The following is an 18,546-nucleotide window of genomic DNA, read 5'->3' as shown; positions in this document are numbered from 1 at the left end:
AATCAATAATTGAACTGAATTTAGTTGAATTAAAAGGAAACTCACAAGAATTTATTGGAGCGATTTGGATTTTCTTTAAAAATTGTCACAAAAATAATTTTCTCACTGGTCTAATAGCCTCGCAACTAAGAATATTTGCTAAGAACATTAACAAAAAGGGGGGGGGGGGGGGAACAACCACATGAAAAAAATTAGAATTCTGTTTTTTTATAATAAGAAAACCCTAGAAAGAGTGTGGTTGATGCTAGGAGAGTGCTAAATAAACTATGGTCTCTCCTTAAGGTAAGATCATTGGAAGGCAAATAAGAATGTGGGAGAATATAATGATATATATAACAAGTGATTCAGAATAATTTGAAGCAAATAAAGTAATACTAGAGCAATGTGTTAAATCCCTTGCAAAATGTTAAAGGGGAAAAACATATATTTAACTAGAAATGAATGGGCAAGTAAAGGGAGACTAAATAAACTATTATTATTTCTATATGGAAATGATCATAATGGGAAATTATAAACATTTCATGTTCATAAAAATATTTAGAAAGCAAAAAGAAGCATTATAAATTGGCTATGGAGATTACACACTGTTTGGAAATTCACATGACTTCATAGAATGTTAAAAGCTAAAAAGGAGATCTTAAAAGTTCATTTAAACCAACTTTCTCATTTAACAAAAGCCAACAGAGACCCAAATATGTTAAGTGATGCTGCATGCTGTCTCCCTCACTGGATGTGAGCTCCTTCAGAGAAGAGACTGTTTTTCGTCTTTCTTTTCATCCCTACTGTTTAGCACAGATCCTAGAAAATAAAAGGCACTCAACAAATCTTTATTGACTAAATGACTTGTACAATGTCAATTAATTAACTACTGGTAAAACTAGTAATAGAAGACAGATCTACTGATACCTAATCTATCACTTTTTCTGTGACATCCTGTAATAATATTCAATATACTTATATATATTTTGAGAGAATTTTAAAATCATCCATGCTCTTCCCTACATTTCATTTTTTCCTCATATTAAAGGTACTTTTTGAAGTCTGGATGAATTAGATTTCTAAATGTGTTTGCCACATTTCTAAGAAGGCATTGTCTCAGTACAGTTGCAAATGATCTTTTGCCTATACCTAACCTAATGTCTATATTCAATATGCTATTAGAGTCCTAGATTAAGAACTTCATATTAAACAATCAATAATTACTTTGGGAGTTCATCCATTCCACCTACTTTTTAATATCCAATTATCCTATTATTTAACCCACAAGTTTCCATATTTTTCAAGAGAAGAGCAGGAGAGACAATCTTCTCAAAGGGCTGGTCTTATTTATGCTCACTAGTGATTATTCCAGTGGAAGGATTTACATCCCAAAGACATAATACTATCAACTTTTTGTGGAAAAGAAAAGCGTAATTATTGTCTAAATGTATATTGATCACTTTCACTGGGGCACAATTAGATTAATTCAATTCAACAAATTATTATGCACATGATATAAAATCTATGGAATATATAAAATTGGACACAAAATAGAGAAGGCATAACCCCTATATTACCTACACAATAACCATATATGATACAACTATAAAATAATACAACCTTGAATAAGGTACAAAGTATCTTGCGAATGTCAAGGAAAGGTCATTCAATACATTGGGTTGATCAGGTAATGCTTCATGGAGAAAGGTTTTATCTGAATTCAGCTTCAAAGAATGGGATGACATTCATTAGTCATTGGGAAGGAGAGTATTCAAAACATAGGGGGAAATTTCAGTAGAGGCTTGGAAATGGCAAAGTGTAGTACAGGTATAGGAGATAGTGAATGACCAAGATAGTTCAGTTCAGCTTAGGTACTTGAAGGCAAGAAGTAACAAAAGACAAGACTGCAAAGACAGATTGATGTCAGATTATGATTGCTTCTCAGCCTTTGGCTAAGATCAAGTGTGATGTCAGATTATGTTTTCATGGCCAGAGTGCATCATAACTGCCAGACAAGGAGAAAGAAAAAGCCCAAACATCTACTAGAGCTGTTTGGCATTATTTAGGGTTTTATCTATCATGGAAATGTTTTATATGCATCTCTTATTTCCTTTATTGACACATTTAATTGGTTCAGTACTAACAAATTAATTTAGTTGATATCAACAAATTAGGAAATAGATTTTAGTTCTCTCCATTTAAAAAATATACATTTGTTTGTTTTTCTCTATATTAAGCTGGATTGGGATCCTTACATTTCTTCCATATCATAATCAAGCCAAGTGTTCTGTTTACAGTTGAGGGTTTTATTTGGTGACATCTTGCTGAAATGTTGTTCACTGTTTCCCGCACATGCTTTGTAACATTTGTAATGAAATTCATACTTCCTCCAATCTCTACTGTAATTCTCTACTTTACATGTAAATTATATTTGAAAGTAGTCTATCTTTCCCTAATGCTGATTAAAAAGGGGAAAGGGAGAAGGTTCATTTATTTGTTGTTTTTTTTTAATGTTAGCTTCATTAGGGGAAGGATGTTTAGCTTTTAAGAAAACAAAAGTTATTAATACATTAATGTCAAAGTTTCAACTAGAAATTTAGTCTAAGAAAAACATTAGAAAGAAAAGAAAATGGTCTATGATACAGTCCTATGTAAAAGAAAGAAGAAAGAGATGAGAGGCTACATAAAGGAAAAAGATACACACACACACACACACACACACACACACACGAAGAATGTTAAGGGAGGCTGTGTAGCTAAAGACAGGGTTCTTGGCTATTCTCATATAGGCTTTAAGCCAGTACCTTTTAAAAGTTATAGGGCTTGTTCACAGTTTAGCATCATATGTCTTCAGTGGACAGTCAATGTCACATTCTCCTAGCAGGCTCTAAATAGATAGTAGGATGGTCCTTATGTCATGCAGAGATCCCTGCTTGTTCTTGAGGATGTCAAACAGATATTGCCTTGGGCATCCACATTGAGATGGAAATAATTGTCCAAATATAGTAATTCAGAAAGAATTATTGTGTTTTCTCTAAAAAGGCATTCCTTTTCTTATAGTCATTGAGTTATGTCATGTTGTGATCTGATTCTGGAAAACTTTTTAAATAAGTGGATATAATTAATGTATATAAAACTGACTCTGCATGCATATATATCTAAGTAGTTATCAGATTATCTTAGCCTTACAAACCTATGTTACAGTACTAGTCATAGCAATTACTATTCTTAAAGAATTGGTGGTGTTTGTGTTTTTTGGTTTTGGATTCAGTGGTTTAAGTTAGATCTCAAAGCAGCGAAGCATGCATCTAAAACTCCTGCTGGAGAATTCTTGCCCTGCCTAGATTTGCATGTGAGAAAAACAAAAGCTGTTGACCCTTCTTTGCATGTATAAGGGCCAGAAGTTCATATTTGTCTCTATTTGCATTGATTAAATTCTTGATTTCTTTGAGTTACCAACTTTATCATAGGCTCACATCCTTTTGAAAGCTAGAAGGGACCATAAAAATAATAAAGAATTGATGATGATGATTAAAAGAATAAAAAGTATATTATATGACAGGAAAATTAAAGAAACAAAGTTGTTTTACTAGTAGAAGACATAGACCCCATTCTCCTTTATGTCCACTGAGTATGGTACAAGTTGATACCAAATACATTTTAGAATCATAAGATTATACAGTTAGAGATGGAATGTCTCTTAGAGATTATTTAGACCGCCACACCCCCACCATCATCCTATATATCTTAAAGATAAAGAAATTAAGATCCAGGGAGACTATGACTTCCCCAGGGTCATTCAGGTAGGAAATAAGAGAGGTGGAATTTAAACCCAAGTGGTCTAACTCCATAACTAATGCTCTTTTCCTGGAACAAACTGCCTTCCAATGGAGATAAAAAAAACAACATATTAAGTATCACAATAATACAACATGAAAATAGATTTCTGGGGAATCTTTGTAGAATTTTCATCCCTGGAGAGATGAGGAGAGGAGAATACAGTAGATCAGGATGAGGAGAGGAGAATACAGGTAGAGCAGGAGAGGAAAAGACAGGAAAAGAGAGTACAGGTGTGGATAGGAGACATCAGAAGAGGAAGAAGGAAAGAGAACAAGAGAAATCTCCATCATTTTAAGAATAGAAGAAACAGGGGGCAGCTAGGTGGCTCAGTGGATTGAGAGTCAAGCCTAGAAATTTGAAGTCCTGGGTTGAAATATGGCCTCAGACACTTCTTAGCTGTGTGACCCTGGGCAAGTCACTTTAATCCCCATTACCTATCCCTTATTGCTCTTCTGCCTTGTAACCCATACACAGTATTGATTCTAAGATAGAAAGTAAGGATATTAAAAAGAAGAAACAACTCCCTGCAACAGTAGATCAGAATCATAAGATTTTTATTGCTGAGAAAAGTTTTATACTTCATTTACTCTAGTCTCTTCCTTTTATAGATTAAAATCCATTCATATATCTCAAAGTCTTTCCTGTTGTATCTCCAAGGTGGTTGCCATTTCCAGGACTCTTGATTTCCTTTCTTGATTTTCTCAGCAGAGAGAGAGTCTCACTTGGCAGCTATCTACATTTTTTCCGTCTGTTCAACATTGTTCCTTACTATCTCCTACAATTATATCAGATATGTTAGGGGAGGGGCACTTAGGTGGTACAGTGCATAAAATGCTGGAACTGGAGTCAGGAAGACTCCTTTTCCTGAATTCAAATTCAGTCTCAGATACTTATTAGCTGTGTGACCCTAGGCAAGTAACTTAACCCTTTTGTCATTTTTTTTAAAAGAAAGATTTAGGGGAAAGTAAAAGACTGCACAACAATTTTCCTATAGACAAGTAGTTGAACAAGATGATCCCCTGAAGTCCCTTAAATTTTGTTTCTGTGGAGTCTATGAAAGTGTTATCACTTTACATTATATACTTCTGTAGTATCCCAGAATCCCAGGTGCCTCTTAGTGCAATATGATTCTGAATAATGATTTCCCTTTACAACATTTCCAATGTCTTTTCTGGAAGATATCAAAAGAGTTGGAAACTCACCACCCTCTGAGACAGTTCATTCTACTTTTAGGTAGCTCTAATTGTTAGGAAGGTTTTCCTTTTTTTCAAGAATAAATTTGCCTCTTTACAGTTTCCACACATTGTCCTCTAGGACCAAATAGAAGAATTTGAAAAATCTTTCAGAAGACAGCCCTTCCAGATGCTTGAAGACAGCCATCATGTCTCCCTTAATCCTTCCCTAAAGGAAACTCATGCTACTATACCACAAAATGTTTCTCAGGACTCATGTAAACATGTAAATTAACCACTATTCAAATTAAAATCAATTTTGAAAAGAATTACAAAGGTACAATAAGAAACTTTCATTCCCTTTACTGAAGCATAATTACCTCTTTAAATTACCCATCTTTGGTCACTCCTGGTAGCAAAGGAAGCCAATTGGGGTACTTTTGCTTGTGCTCTGCCAGAGGAGAGGTCCTTGCAGAATTCTTCTTGGGGTACTATTTTCTAAATTTAAGTAATTGGTTATGGATAATATATGCTTGGGCACCTCTGGTGATTGGGACTTTGAACTGTTCCTCTGTATTGTTCTTGTTCCCGGAACATTAGCTACCTAGAACATGGCATACCTCTACTTTACTATCCACAGTTACTTTCAATCTGCTCCTGGAGAAAAACGTCAGGTGGGCATTGTGAGATATGAAAGCTAATAGGTAGGTTTATGCCAGAATTTTAAATCAGTGATGTGCTTTAGGCTTTATAATTCACCTGACTAGTGTGTAATTAGTCATAGTTCTTAAATTTTTATTTGGGACTGAGGGGGCAGGGGACAAAGGTTTAATGTTTCCTACAGAAGGTTCATAAAAGCTGTAATTTGCTTCCATAGGTGGGCATTTCAACTAAGATCAAGATATATGAGGCATATGGCAAGGCCAGGGTTTTCCACCCCTTTCAAATATGATATGAGGGATTTTTTGAAAAAGGCTTTTTCCCCTTTTTTTTTAATAAACCCTTTATACAAAGTACCAGTTCCTAGGCAGACGAACAGTAAGGGTTAGGCATTAGGGTTAAGAGACTTGCCCAGGGTCACATAGCTAGGAAGTATTTGGGGTCATATTTGAGTCAAGGACCTCCCATCTCCAGATAACTCTTTATCCACTGAGCCACCTGTCTGTTCCTCACTTTTTTTATCTCAAAATCCTCACATGAGAATAGTTGTACTATTAGTGTCCATTTGTTGAGATGATGCATGATGATAATGTCTATCATGAAATCAGAAAGGTTGTTATATATATATATTTGTATTTTATTGAACCCAGGAACAAACACATACATTTGTAAAATAGTCATTGATAGATATGTAAGATATATTCTTTATTCAATCTCCAGAAGGCATATTTGCTTATCTCTTATAATTCTATGACTGCATATTTTGTTAGCACTAAATTGGGAGGCAACCTGATATGATAGAGATGAGGTTTTTAAACCCAAAAGTCCATGGACATATCCCTGCAGGCCCTGGCCAAGTCAGTTAACTTTAGGATGCTCTAAAGCAATTCTCTAAGATTACACATTACAGAAAAGGTGCTGACTCACATCACTATACAGTCACTTCACTAAAAGTTCCCTATTCCAACAATATCAGAGGGTTACTCCTGCCCCTAAGGAAAAATCAACACGATAATTCTTGCTTTCACATAGATTTGAGAACTGCTTTTGTAGGACTCATACAAGTCTTTGAACTTGATTTGGGAGCAATCACCAATTTAGGATTGTCTTGTCAAGGATACATGGATGTAGGAATTCTAGTTTCATTTTGTTTTTTTTCTAAATGTAATGTGATGGAATGGGATTCCCTGGTACACAGGTCCTTTCCCTATGACTCTATACTTTTCTAGGCTTTTCCTTCATGAAAATAACCAAAAACCAGATGATGACAATGTTTGTTTGTTTGGTTTACAGCCACAGAACCAAGGCTTCAGGCTGGCCACCTCCCTCAGGAACCTGGACCTTGAACCAGGTGCCACCTTATGGATGGGAGATGACGGCAAACAGAGATGGAAGAGACTACTTCATCGAGTAAGTTGAATAAATATATAGTAAAAACTTGAATAACTGGATCTCTTAATTAGCCCGTGCAACATTGGATACTCTGGGCTTGGAGGAAAGAATGAAATGATAACAAGAGAAGCTCATAATAAACACTTACGTCAAAATAAACACATGTCTAACATGTGTGTGCATGTGCACATACACACACATTCATCTCCCAGGAATTCCCTGGGGTCAGTATACATTCAGTCCAATTTCTGAACTTTGATACCTCACTAATTACACTTCTGTACTAGAATTCATGAGAAAAATAACCCAAGATGACTGAAAATAGTTAGTCAAGGGAGTTCATTATAGTCATGATACCCTATAGTAATGGCATAAGAATGCACTGATACAACTTAAAAATTTACTTCCAAAAAACAATGATTGACTCAGAATGTGTACTTTAATGCAGTTATGTCAAACTCACAGATTTACAGAACACTGGACAGATTAAAATTTAATTGGGAAATGTTTAACAAAATCAATAAAAATGCAACAAAGATAATGTTAATTTGTGGTTTTCTAAATCAATCGGTGCCCAACAGGCATCTGATCCTCTTTAGTTTGACACCAGCCACTGAAAATGTAGGTAACCAGAGTAATCCCATTTGATGAGCTTTCCAGTTAATCAAAGTTTAATTTCCCATCCCACATTTCCCCAACTGTCTATGCTTCCCTCCAAAACAAAATTAGCTTGTCAAAGAGGTAAGGCATAACATTTAATTGCTCAATCAATGCTTATTGAGTAATCATTGCTGAAGCAATTAAATACTGTGCCTTAACTCTTTGCCATGATATTGAAAAAAAAGTTCTTTTGGCTAACCTATGATATATATGGCCTTTTTTCCCATTGCCAAATAAATAAGTGGATGAAATGTAAAGGTCTAGTTTTTGATTTATCATTTATTATTATCTCAGACCTAAGTAATATATGCTTAATTTTATTCATTTTCAGAAATAGACTTGAAGCTGGGATGGTTGTGATTTTAATCACATGATAGATACTCATACAGTATGCACTAGTACTCTTCTGGAAAATATGGAAACTGATAGGCTAAATAATATTCTAGTGGGATTTTTGCAAAACTGGTTAAATGACCAGATTCAAGAAAGCAATCATTGTTCAATAGGATGCTTTAATCTAGGATCCTATCAGCTGAGAAGATCTCTAGTGGAGTTCCCCCAAGGATCTGTATTTGGCCCTGACTTTTAACATTTTTCCCAGTGACTTGCTTAAAGGACAGATGGCATGCTTATGAAATTTGCATATGACATAAAGGTAGGAGGGATTGCTAACACAGTGAATGACAAGGGTGGGATCTGAAATTATCCTGACAGGGAAGAATCTAATAAGATAAAATTGAAGAGCGATAGACAGAAAATCTTATACTTAGCTTCAAGACATTGTCTTCCTAAGTATAAGATAGGAAATAATGACAGGATATTTGAAAAAAAGATCCAATGGGCTTAGTGGGTTGAAAGCCATTGAGTCAGCAGTCTAAAAAAGCAACCCCCAAAATAATTACATGCCTCAGCCACATTCAGAGAGGCATAGTGTTCCTGTTAGGGGCATTTAGACAGCACAGTGGATAGAGTACTGGGTTTGCGGTCAGGGAGACTTGTCTCTAAGGTTAAATCTGTTCTCAGACACTTACTAGCTCTAAGTCACTTAATCCTGTTTGCCTCCGTTTTCTCAACTGTAAAAAGAGCTGGAGAAGGAAATGGCAAACCATCCCAGTATCTTTGCCAAGAAAACCCCAAATGGGGTGCTAATTGGTCAGATATGACCTATGCAACTCAACAACAACAATAGTGTCCATGTTAAAAAAGGTGAACTTTCTTTATTCTGACCTGGGCAGGTTGCTTCTGTAAAATGGTGTTTTGTTCTGAGCATATTATTTTTAAAAAGGCATTAATGAGCTGGACCAAATGCATAGCAGTGAAACCTAGATAATCAAGGACCTTAAGATCATGTCATTTCAAGCATTGTGAATAGAAGACTGAGACGGGACATAATTAACTGCCTTCTAATTTTAAAGAGCTGTTATATGGAAGAGGGAATCAATATATTCTTTGCCCCAGAAAACAGAGTAGAATTAAGAAAAGTAAGGAGACATTTCAAAGAAGGAGATTCAGACAATCATATCCAAGGAGCTTTTAGATTTCATTAAGAGAATTACCCAATTATTAGTTATCCAAAATTGTAACAACTTCCTTCAAAAAATATTAGGTTCTTCCCCACTGGAGATCTCTAAGCAAAAAGCTGGATGACCTCTAATTAAGTGGTTTGTAGAAGATATTGTTCTCATGTAGGTTTGGCTAGATGGCCTCTGAGAGCCTTTCCATCTAGAAGGTTCTATGTACCCTTTGAGCTTGTAAGGAACTCCCAGTATCTTGAGTTTCCCTGTGTATATGCCCCAAGAACAGTCAATATACCCCTTGCATCCCTAAATTTAGGTAATTAGAAGAGTATTTTAACTTTGTTTGACAACTCTGAATTTGGAATGAGTAAATTCTTTGATCTTGCCCAATGTATTTGCTATTCTAGAAAAAGAAAATATTCCAACTATCATACTATGCCATCTATTTTGTAATAAAGGCTCTAATTTATATAACTCCCTCATCCAGGGCCAGAACCATCAAGATGGCCTTGATTCTTTGGCTCAAAATGTAAAGCTTTTAAATGGAAAAATAAAGGATTTGCTGGAATGAATACAAGTTTAAAAATAAATTGATAATGAGTTTTTTGGAGCTGTTTATCAGGTCCTTTAGTTTAAAATCAATTTTTGTATTTACTAGATTGGACTTTTGGTCTGTATCTCATCCAGTCTGGATCTTTTTTGATCAATAAGTAGAAACCCAAACAGAAACAAATTGATTTGAGGTCACAGGTCTGAAGTCAGCTATATCCATGTGTATTTCTACTCATCTTGTTGGCATTTTAAAGGGCTTGTCCTTGTGTCGACTTAACATTGATGTTGTATTATGACTCAGAGAGACCAAAGCACAATCTAATGGACAGACTTGCAATAGTCACTAATTAGCAAAGTTTTTGCAAACCAAACTCTCTAGCAGTTTTCCATTTCCTTTCTAATCTCAAAAGCCTTTCAAGTTTCATGGTGTCAATGAGGCTCCATTTTGAGTAAGACCCTCAAATCTCTCTTTGGGTGGATTCCTGCTCTCTCATTAATTGATTTAATAAACAATGGGTATTATTCTAGTCTTTCTTTACTTACTAAATACTGTTAGTCACTGTCAGAAAGAGATATTCTAATTATCTGTATGTCCAAGAAGCTATGGTGAGCTGGCTGAATGCATTACACTCATTAGTCTTAAAGAATGAAAGGGCATTTTGAAAGTTAATCTGTGATTGGTAAATGGCACCTTAACAATTAATTTTGTACCATTGCATAATTCCCTTTGAAAGCATCGAGATCTTTTATTTCGTGACTTTGTCATTATTATCTAAAAGCGTCCTACAGTAGACAATTATTTGGTATGGGAAGGATTTGTTCAATACTCTGAGTGAAATAGGAAGCTAAAGAATAGACACAGCATGTCCAGGTCAAAGTCAGAGTCTGAGCGCTAAATAATGAGATAACTCAATTGAAAAGGATATCTACGGAATATTCAGAGGAGAACAAGTAGGATAATTGAGGTCTTAATAAAGGTTCATGCTATGTGTTATATGTAAGAATCAGTTGAAGAAAGAAGGAATGTTTAGTCTTCACAAGAGCAGATTTGGGGAAGGAGGCAGAAAGAGACATGATAACTATCATCAAGAAGCTGAAGGGGTATCATATTAATGAGAGGTCAATGAGTCAACTAAAAACATTTATTGAGTGCCTACTGTGTGCCAGTACCAGGCAATAAGAATAAGGGTGGGGGAAGGAAATAGTTTCTACTCTCAAAAAAGTTTATGTTCTATCTGTGAATCAGCTTCATTCTGACTGACCCAAGAGGGCAGAACTAGGAGCCATGGTAGGAGATAGAGAGTTCCTCTTCACTTTAAGCAAAGGTTGGATGACAGCCTTTTGGCTCTATAGTAGAAGAGATTCTTCTCTTTGTGTAGAAGGTAAAATGGACTGTCTGTGGAGTCTCTTCAAACTCTTACATTCAGTGATAGTATCCCTCCTTCAAAATAGGATTCTGTAAGGCTTAAAAATTATTTTTAAAAATGTCCTTTTGCTAAGGGTCACAGAATATCAAGCACTAGACCTGGAAGGCTTGAGTTCAAATCCAGACTCAGACATGTATTCACTATGTAAATCTGGTCGAGTAATTTAAATTCTGTCTCCCTCACTTTCCTCAATTCTAAAATTAAGATAATAAAATTTCCAATGATATTGCATATGTGTGTATACATTTTAGAAGGGGTTATTTCTTAACTTAAATGGTTCAGTTTCATATTATGCCCAGCTGACAGGAAAAGGGAAATGGATTGAGAGAAAGGAGAAAGGAGAAACAGGAAAAAAAGTTGGAAAGGAAAGAACGTGGGTAGGAAAGAAAGGATATAAAGAAAGAATAAGCCAGAAGACAAGGGAGAAAGAACAGGAATAACAGAGATCATAAGGGAAAGAGAAAGATACGTGATCAGTTAAAAAAAAGGAGAAAAACTCAATGGGTTCTGACCAACCAGTTATAAATTATGAGTGGTGTATAATTAGAGAATTTTGTACCTTTGAACTACATTTCCCAGAATTCCTTTGGTATTTCCCCAAATCGCTTTTTTTTTAACCCTTAACTTATGTGTATTGGCTCCTTGGTGGAAGAGTGGTAAGGATGGGCAATGGGGGTCAAGTGACTTGGCCAGGGTCACACAGCTGGGAAGTGTCTGAGGCCAGATTTGAACCTAGCACCTCCCGTCTCTAGGCCTGACTCTCAATCCACTGAGCTACCCAGCTGCCCCCCAAAATCCCTTTTAATCTCTCCACCACATTGCATGGTCACGTTTTGTATATAGTTGGCTGTAACTCCACTTCTTGTGCTCTTGTTTTGCCACCATGGCTGAATTAGCGGCCTTTTTACTCTTTTTATTTTAGTTATTAATAAATTTTATAAAATATGATACTTAGTTATTGTATATTAATTTTAATCTTTACTGTGGCTTCTCAATTCCTATACAAAGAAAAAAAATGTTCCTTCTCCAAGCTTACAAGATCCTTTATAATCAGGTGACTGTAGACAGAACAGAGAGAGATCTCAACCTGGCCTAGATGCCACTAGAGGGTCCTGCTTTCCTTATCCTCAATTTTTCCAGATCCCTTATTAGAATTATGTGATTCACATGTCCTTGTTCAGGTCTAACCTTGGTATCCCCGTGATAATCATTCTAGTCTATGAATGAAGAGCAATAACAGAATGACATTTAATACAATTGTAAAACATGTTTGATCTCACTTTTCTATAGAGGTATGACCTGACCAATCCAAGAGATACAATGAACTGAAGAACCATTAAATATAAAATTATGAGACTAAGATTCACTATTCTTAGTTTAAAAATCTGAAGACCATCCCCATCCCTTTTTAAACCAGTTCATAGGATAATAGATCTAGAGTTGGAAACTACCTAAGAGGTCTTCGGATCCAACACCTTAAATTTTTTACGGAAAGGAACATAAGGCCTTGGCAAGTGACTTATCCAGTGTCCCATAGATAGTAAGTGATAGTGTTTAGATGTGAAAGTAGGAAATTTGATTCCAAATTCAGTGTTTTTCCCACTGTATTTTCTATTAAAATTAAATAAAGATATCAATAGTTTGTTTTTTTTAATATGGCTGTTAAGACAAAATCATCAGTATATGAGATTACATAGGATATATATATATGTATATATACATATATATGTGTGTGTGTGTGTGTGTGTGTGTGTGTGTGTGTGTGTGAGTCAGGTAAAAGGCAGAAGAGATTTGCGTTTGCTGTCAGACAAGGTCAACGTATTGTTGCTTGATTTTGTTGAACTGCTTTTAAATCTTTGTTAAAAGAAAAAGCTACCTTAGAACAGGAGGTCTAAGAGAAGGCCAAAGAGAGAAATAAATTCAGTGCAAAACTTGATATTTTTAAAAACTTTTTAAAGATGGAACAGATAAATAAGGTGGTCGTAGTAAGAGAGTAAAAAAAAAGATTATGTGACTTTGAGGGGAGTGGAGTAATTTGAACACCACATCAAGGATGACTTTTAAAATCTCAAAGTTTAACTAGCTCATTTTGTCTCTGGACTTTTTTTCTTTCTAAGCATCATTATTACAGGGCTCAAAAAATGGTATCATTGACACATTCCAGCTCTTCTGTAGGAACTCCCATAATGGTAAATTAAATTGAGCCAATATCTCAGTGATGTAGATTAACTCTTAATGTTGGCCAGTGAATAGCTGAGAATTGATAATGGGAGATTCTGTCTGTCTCATTAGTGCAAATATTGCCTTACTTGAATGAGATTTAGCCATTACCATTTAACAAATTATGCAGTAGCCAAAGTGAAATGCACTGTAGGTATGTAGATACACTATTTGGAAAACTAGAAGGTCTGCATATTTATGTGTGCATATGTGCATATTATCAGCTTCTGCTAATATCATGAGGAATATGAGCTATTAAACTTCAGTGGGAATTTATAATTATGGAATTTAGAAATAAAAAAGATCTAACTTTAATCATTAGAATGTGAGCCCTTTGAGAACAGAAACTATCTTTTGCTTTTCTTTTCTTTTTTTCTTTTTTTTTGTATCTTCAGAATTTAACACAGTACCTGGCATACAGTATCTTAACAAATGTTTACTGATTAAATGTTTACCCATTGTTATATTAATAATCTGGGAAGAGATGGATGCCACCTTGACTGACAGGGATGGCAGTTGAGACACTCAGAATGTTCCCAGGTGCCATGAGCCAAGGGTAAATGTCGGATCCCTCACAGCCACTTTGGAGGGAAGTCTCTGGACTGAGAAGTCTCTGGACTCAGAGGTCTCTGGACTCAGAGGCTGAGAACTAGAGATCACAGATTTCTGCAAACCTCTGTGGTTCAGTCTGGAAAGTGGGTGGCTGGAAGGGGATTTGAAGGGTGGTGAAGGATTGCCGGGTGGTTTAAGAAGAAGAGGGTAGGAATAAGCCTGAATCTATTTCCTGATAGACCGTGAGAGCTAGTGAATCACCAATACTGGTATTGAGAGAGCTGAGAGAATAAAGACCATCAATACATCTGCAGCAATAGCCTCCCTTTTCTCTGGCTTGGCTGTGGCCAGGTCCAGCCAGAGATAGAGGGAAAGAGTGAAATCTCCAGCCTCCACCTGATCAATAGCCTCCAGTCCTGATTGTTAATTAGTCCAATAGATAATAGATCAATCCCCAATTCCAATCCCCAATCCTTGACCTTGTTATCCTTTCCCTATTTATAGATAAAATAGTGTTCAACAACAAGTACCTTCCTGAGTGGTCTTTCTATCACAGCCCTTGGGAAAGGAGTCAAACGCAGTCAGATCCTGAACATTATCCAAGACAGATAAATAACCCAATACTAATTTATCCAACCCCAAGTTGGACCTGGAAAGGTTACCCATCTATCTAACCTCTCCCGAGGGTCCTTACTTGGGCAGCTGTTAGAGAGAAGGGGATAACTTACAGCAGCAGACAGGGTGACAGGAGTAGGTGTTCCTCCCACCAACTACAGTTAAGGAGATCATAGATAGATACACATCATCACCATCATTATTCATCTATATATGTCCCTTGTACCCTTTATTTCTATAACACCATCAAATCCCCCTGCCATTCTTTCTAATGTGTTTCTGTCTGCTTTAATAGCATCACATATTCCCCTTTGTTATTCTTTGATAACTGTAGAAAATTAGATTTCAACCTTGAAATGACCTTAGAGGGTACAATCTTCATCTTTTACAGATGAGGAAAATTAGGCTGAGAATCTTTCTCTGTATCACACAGAAAGCATTTAAGGGAGGACTTGAACAAAGTCTTTGTGACTTCAAATATAGTGCCATATTCATTATATTAAATTGGGGATTTTAAATGGGGTTGGATTTTTACCTCAATCTTTCCCCTGTTCAATTCATCCTTCTCAAATATTCCTTAGGCACAAATCTTAATGTCATCCCCTTTATCCCACAACCCCTTTCAAAAACCTTTGATGTCTCCTTATTACCTTGAGGAAAATACATAATCTCCTTACATAAGGTTAGTATGTAAGGTTCTCCATTAGCTAGTTCCAATCTATCTTTCCAGATTTATTTCACAATTACTCCCCTTTATAATCCAACCTTCCAATCAAACTGTACAATTAAACTATTTTCAGACCTCAATATGCCATTTTCTATTTTTAGGCATTTGTGCAGCATATATCCTATTACTGAATGTACTCTCTTAATCTCCAATTTTCACAATCCTCATTCAGTTAGTCAGCTCATGTACTGCTTCCTTCATGAAGCCTCCTTCGACCTTCATAAATTTCTACTCAAATTTTCTTTAGAGCATCCAATTTGATCTCCCCTTTACCCATGGCATCTTATAATATAACATGCTTATCTCTGTCAGTAGCATATTCTTTTTTTTAACTTTACCATCCCTCCCCTCACTTGGCCAATATCACCCATGCCATTTTTTATCATAAGTAATTAATTGTTAACTAATTTATTTGCTTAATTAAGTTATTTGCTTATTTACACTGTATATGACAGTTTCTTTCCTTTCTTCCTTTCAAACCCCAATGATCTGAGGGCCAAAAGAGATATGACTTTCAGACTTCAGTGTCTTGTATTTTCCAGGCTTTCTTGTTTCTTATGAATGCACAAATACAAAAAGATCCAAAATGATTAAATGTGTTGTTCCCTTTTCTTTCCTAGGAATAATAATAGGGAAAAGGGACATTGGGAATTTCTATTTATGCTTCTATGGAGGGAAGGGAATATATTTGGAAGATTTTTGCCTGTTACATGAGTTAGAGGGTTTCTAACCAAAGAATTAAGTAATGAAATTATGTTGAAGAAGGAGCAATTCACCTTGTTTCATAATTATTTGATTAAGGATTCTTAAATAAAACCTATTACTTCCTAGTGTTCACAATGAATAGTTGCATAAAGGATAGATAATGTGCTTGTTGCAGAAGCAAAAGCTGCCTTTTAGTTAAATGAGTTCCTTGCAATCCCTTACATCCATTCAAGTGGAAGAAGACATATTATAATTTTGAAATTGGAGGAACAAAGAAAATACGATAGCATCATTACATGAAATGAAAGGTAATTATGTAGTGTCAATGCAAATGCTTCCCAGCCTGAAGGTTCTGAGATGTTTATTCCCTTCACTGAACCAAATTTGGTTCCTTTCAAAACTGACAACACACCTATCTGTTGAGTTAATAATGGCAGCTCCCTGCTGGAAGGTAACAGTTTGCAAAACGGATAGAAGAGCTTTTAATGGAAAAGCTAAGGAGTGACACTACCATTTCTCATCTACCTTGGCAGACTGCACAATGACCTGGGCTATGTAAACTTCCCCAAATGCCAAAATTGAATCAGTCTGCTTCATTTTCCCTATGTATTTGATCTTGAAGCTTTGCTGATTTACTTAGACTGTCAAAGTCTCTTGAGACATTTTACTTGTTTCTCTAATAAACCCCAGGGATGAAGAACATCTGACACCACTTGAAGTGCACCTGATTGCAACAAACAATTGAATTGAGAGCACATTCAGTCCAAACAATAGACAACACGATTAACTTCTCAACTTGGCTGGGTTATTTTCTTTTCTGTTATTAGGTAGCCCCTAGGGATATACTTGGTGTGGGTCATAAGAGCCACTCAGAAACACAATGCCTGCTGACCTGTGAAGTGCATAACCACCTGCCAAGCCAGGTTTTCATAGCAGACTGTAATTGATATATTACCTTGGGGCTGCTGGCCACCCTTTGACTCCTTTGAGCAGTTTTTGGAACAATCATTTCTATGTTGAGCCAACCCTTATAGAGAGCAATTTTGATCATAGCTTGTGGCACTGGCAGGGTGAAAAACTGGACTGTTCCTAGAGCCAAATGGGCACCCTGATTGATGGCCTCAACCAAATGGACAGGCCATAGAGGACACAGAACACCTTGCCAGTATGTGTGTCTTTCTATTGTTATCTTCCCTATTAAATGAGAAAATGGAAGAAAATAAGGCCAATGGAGGATGATGGAAGATTCTTTAGTATGCTAATTAAAATCCATCCATACTAAAGAATAAAGGTTCTATTTTGATAAACATATTTCAGTACAAATTGGTTTCTTTTATAATCCTATGCATTATATGCATTTAAAAACATATTCTATATAATCTACATATTCTATAGATTCCACTCAATAGCCTTAGGACTCTGTGACAAAACAATGTTAGGAATATCTGTGGTAGAGGGTGCAGGTACTCATTGTTCACTGTGTGATCCTGATATAGAACCTCCTCTTCTTGTTATTAAATTTGCTCTCATTAAGTATTTCAAGAAGTTTGCCAGAATAGCCCTTGTTCTAACATTTGCAGGGTGGTCAGGTTTGGCTTAGTAACAAGTCATGCAAATCCATAAAAGTTCCCTATAGGAAGCCCCTGATGCTTTCCCAGACTTGATAAGACCCTAACATGTGCAAACTACTCAATCTAGTTCCTGGCCAAGAGCCATCCATACTCCATGCCAACTATTCCTGTTAGCTACTGAAAGCCCACCATCTTTCTTGCTTTAATTATACACAATAGATTAAATAAACCTTAGTTTTAGAAGCAAAAGCCCAGTGTCTACCTCATAGATTCTCAAAAGAATCGAGCAGACATACCCTTCCATTCTGTGAGATTCTTTTTTATTTCAGTATCTGATAAACTTGTGGTTATTTGCACCCCCAGCTTCCATTTTTACCACACCATGAATCAAAATGAGGCTGCCTAAGACCAAGGGCTGCTTCATATTTTAATGTTTCACGGGCAAACGTGGCCAAAACATTTATCAACTAAACGTTAAACTCCTGGTAATAAGCCTATAGGCATCTGAGAAAATAAAAAGACATTTTATAAAGTTCTCTGAGATCTTTAAGCAACAGTGTTCTGGTAAGTGTTTAAAAATTGGCTCTCTGGGAAGTAGAGGGTAGAACTGTAGCCCCAGACACTTTGAATTTAATTTGTTTATTGTTACTTTTTATGTCACTTTAGATCTAGACAATCAACAAAACAATGTCAAGAATTTATCAATCAGTTCTAGCTGGCTGAAGCTGGCTCCAGGAAACCTCTATAAGTCTCTAAGCAACAGAATGCCTAGGTTCTTGGGCTCCTGAGACCAAGGAAGTGTTTTGTCCTTTCTTTGTATCTTTATCACTTACTTACAGTGTCTATTGTGTATTATGTATTTAAATATTTCTTTATTGCTTCATTGAGACAGTTAGGTGGTAGGCTTAGAGTTAGAAAGATGAGTTCAAATCCAACCTGTCATTCAATAATTGTAAA

General features: G+C 36.0%; 1 protein-coding gene across 1 annotated transcript in view; it reads left to right on the top strand.

Moving 5' to 3' along the window:
• Window positions 1-6,948: 6,948 nt before the first annotated feature.
• FRMPD4 (FERM and PDZ domain containing 4) overlaps window positions 6,949-18,546 on the top strand; it is a 269,256-nt gene continuing 257,658 nt past the window's right edge. Inside the window, exon 1 of the mRNA XM_044666971.1 lies at window positions 6,949-7,061. Coding sequence (XP_044522906.1) covers window positions 7,024-7,061 — 38 coding nt within the window. The 5' untranslated portion in view covers window positions 6,949-7,023. The remainder of the gene's footprint in view (window positions 7,062-18,546) is intronic.

Source organism: Gracilinanus agilis, chromosome 3 (genome assembly GCF_016433145.1).
Source record: "Gracilinanus agilis isolate LMUSP501 chromosome 3, AgileGrace, whole genome shotgun sequence".
In the NCBI taxonomy this organism is placed as follows: Eukaryota; Metazoa; Chordata; class Mammalia; order Didelphimorphia; family Didelphidae; genus Gracilinanus; species Gracilinanus agilis.
This window is presented reverse-complemented; position numbering and strand designations above follow the sequence as displayed.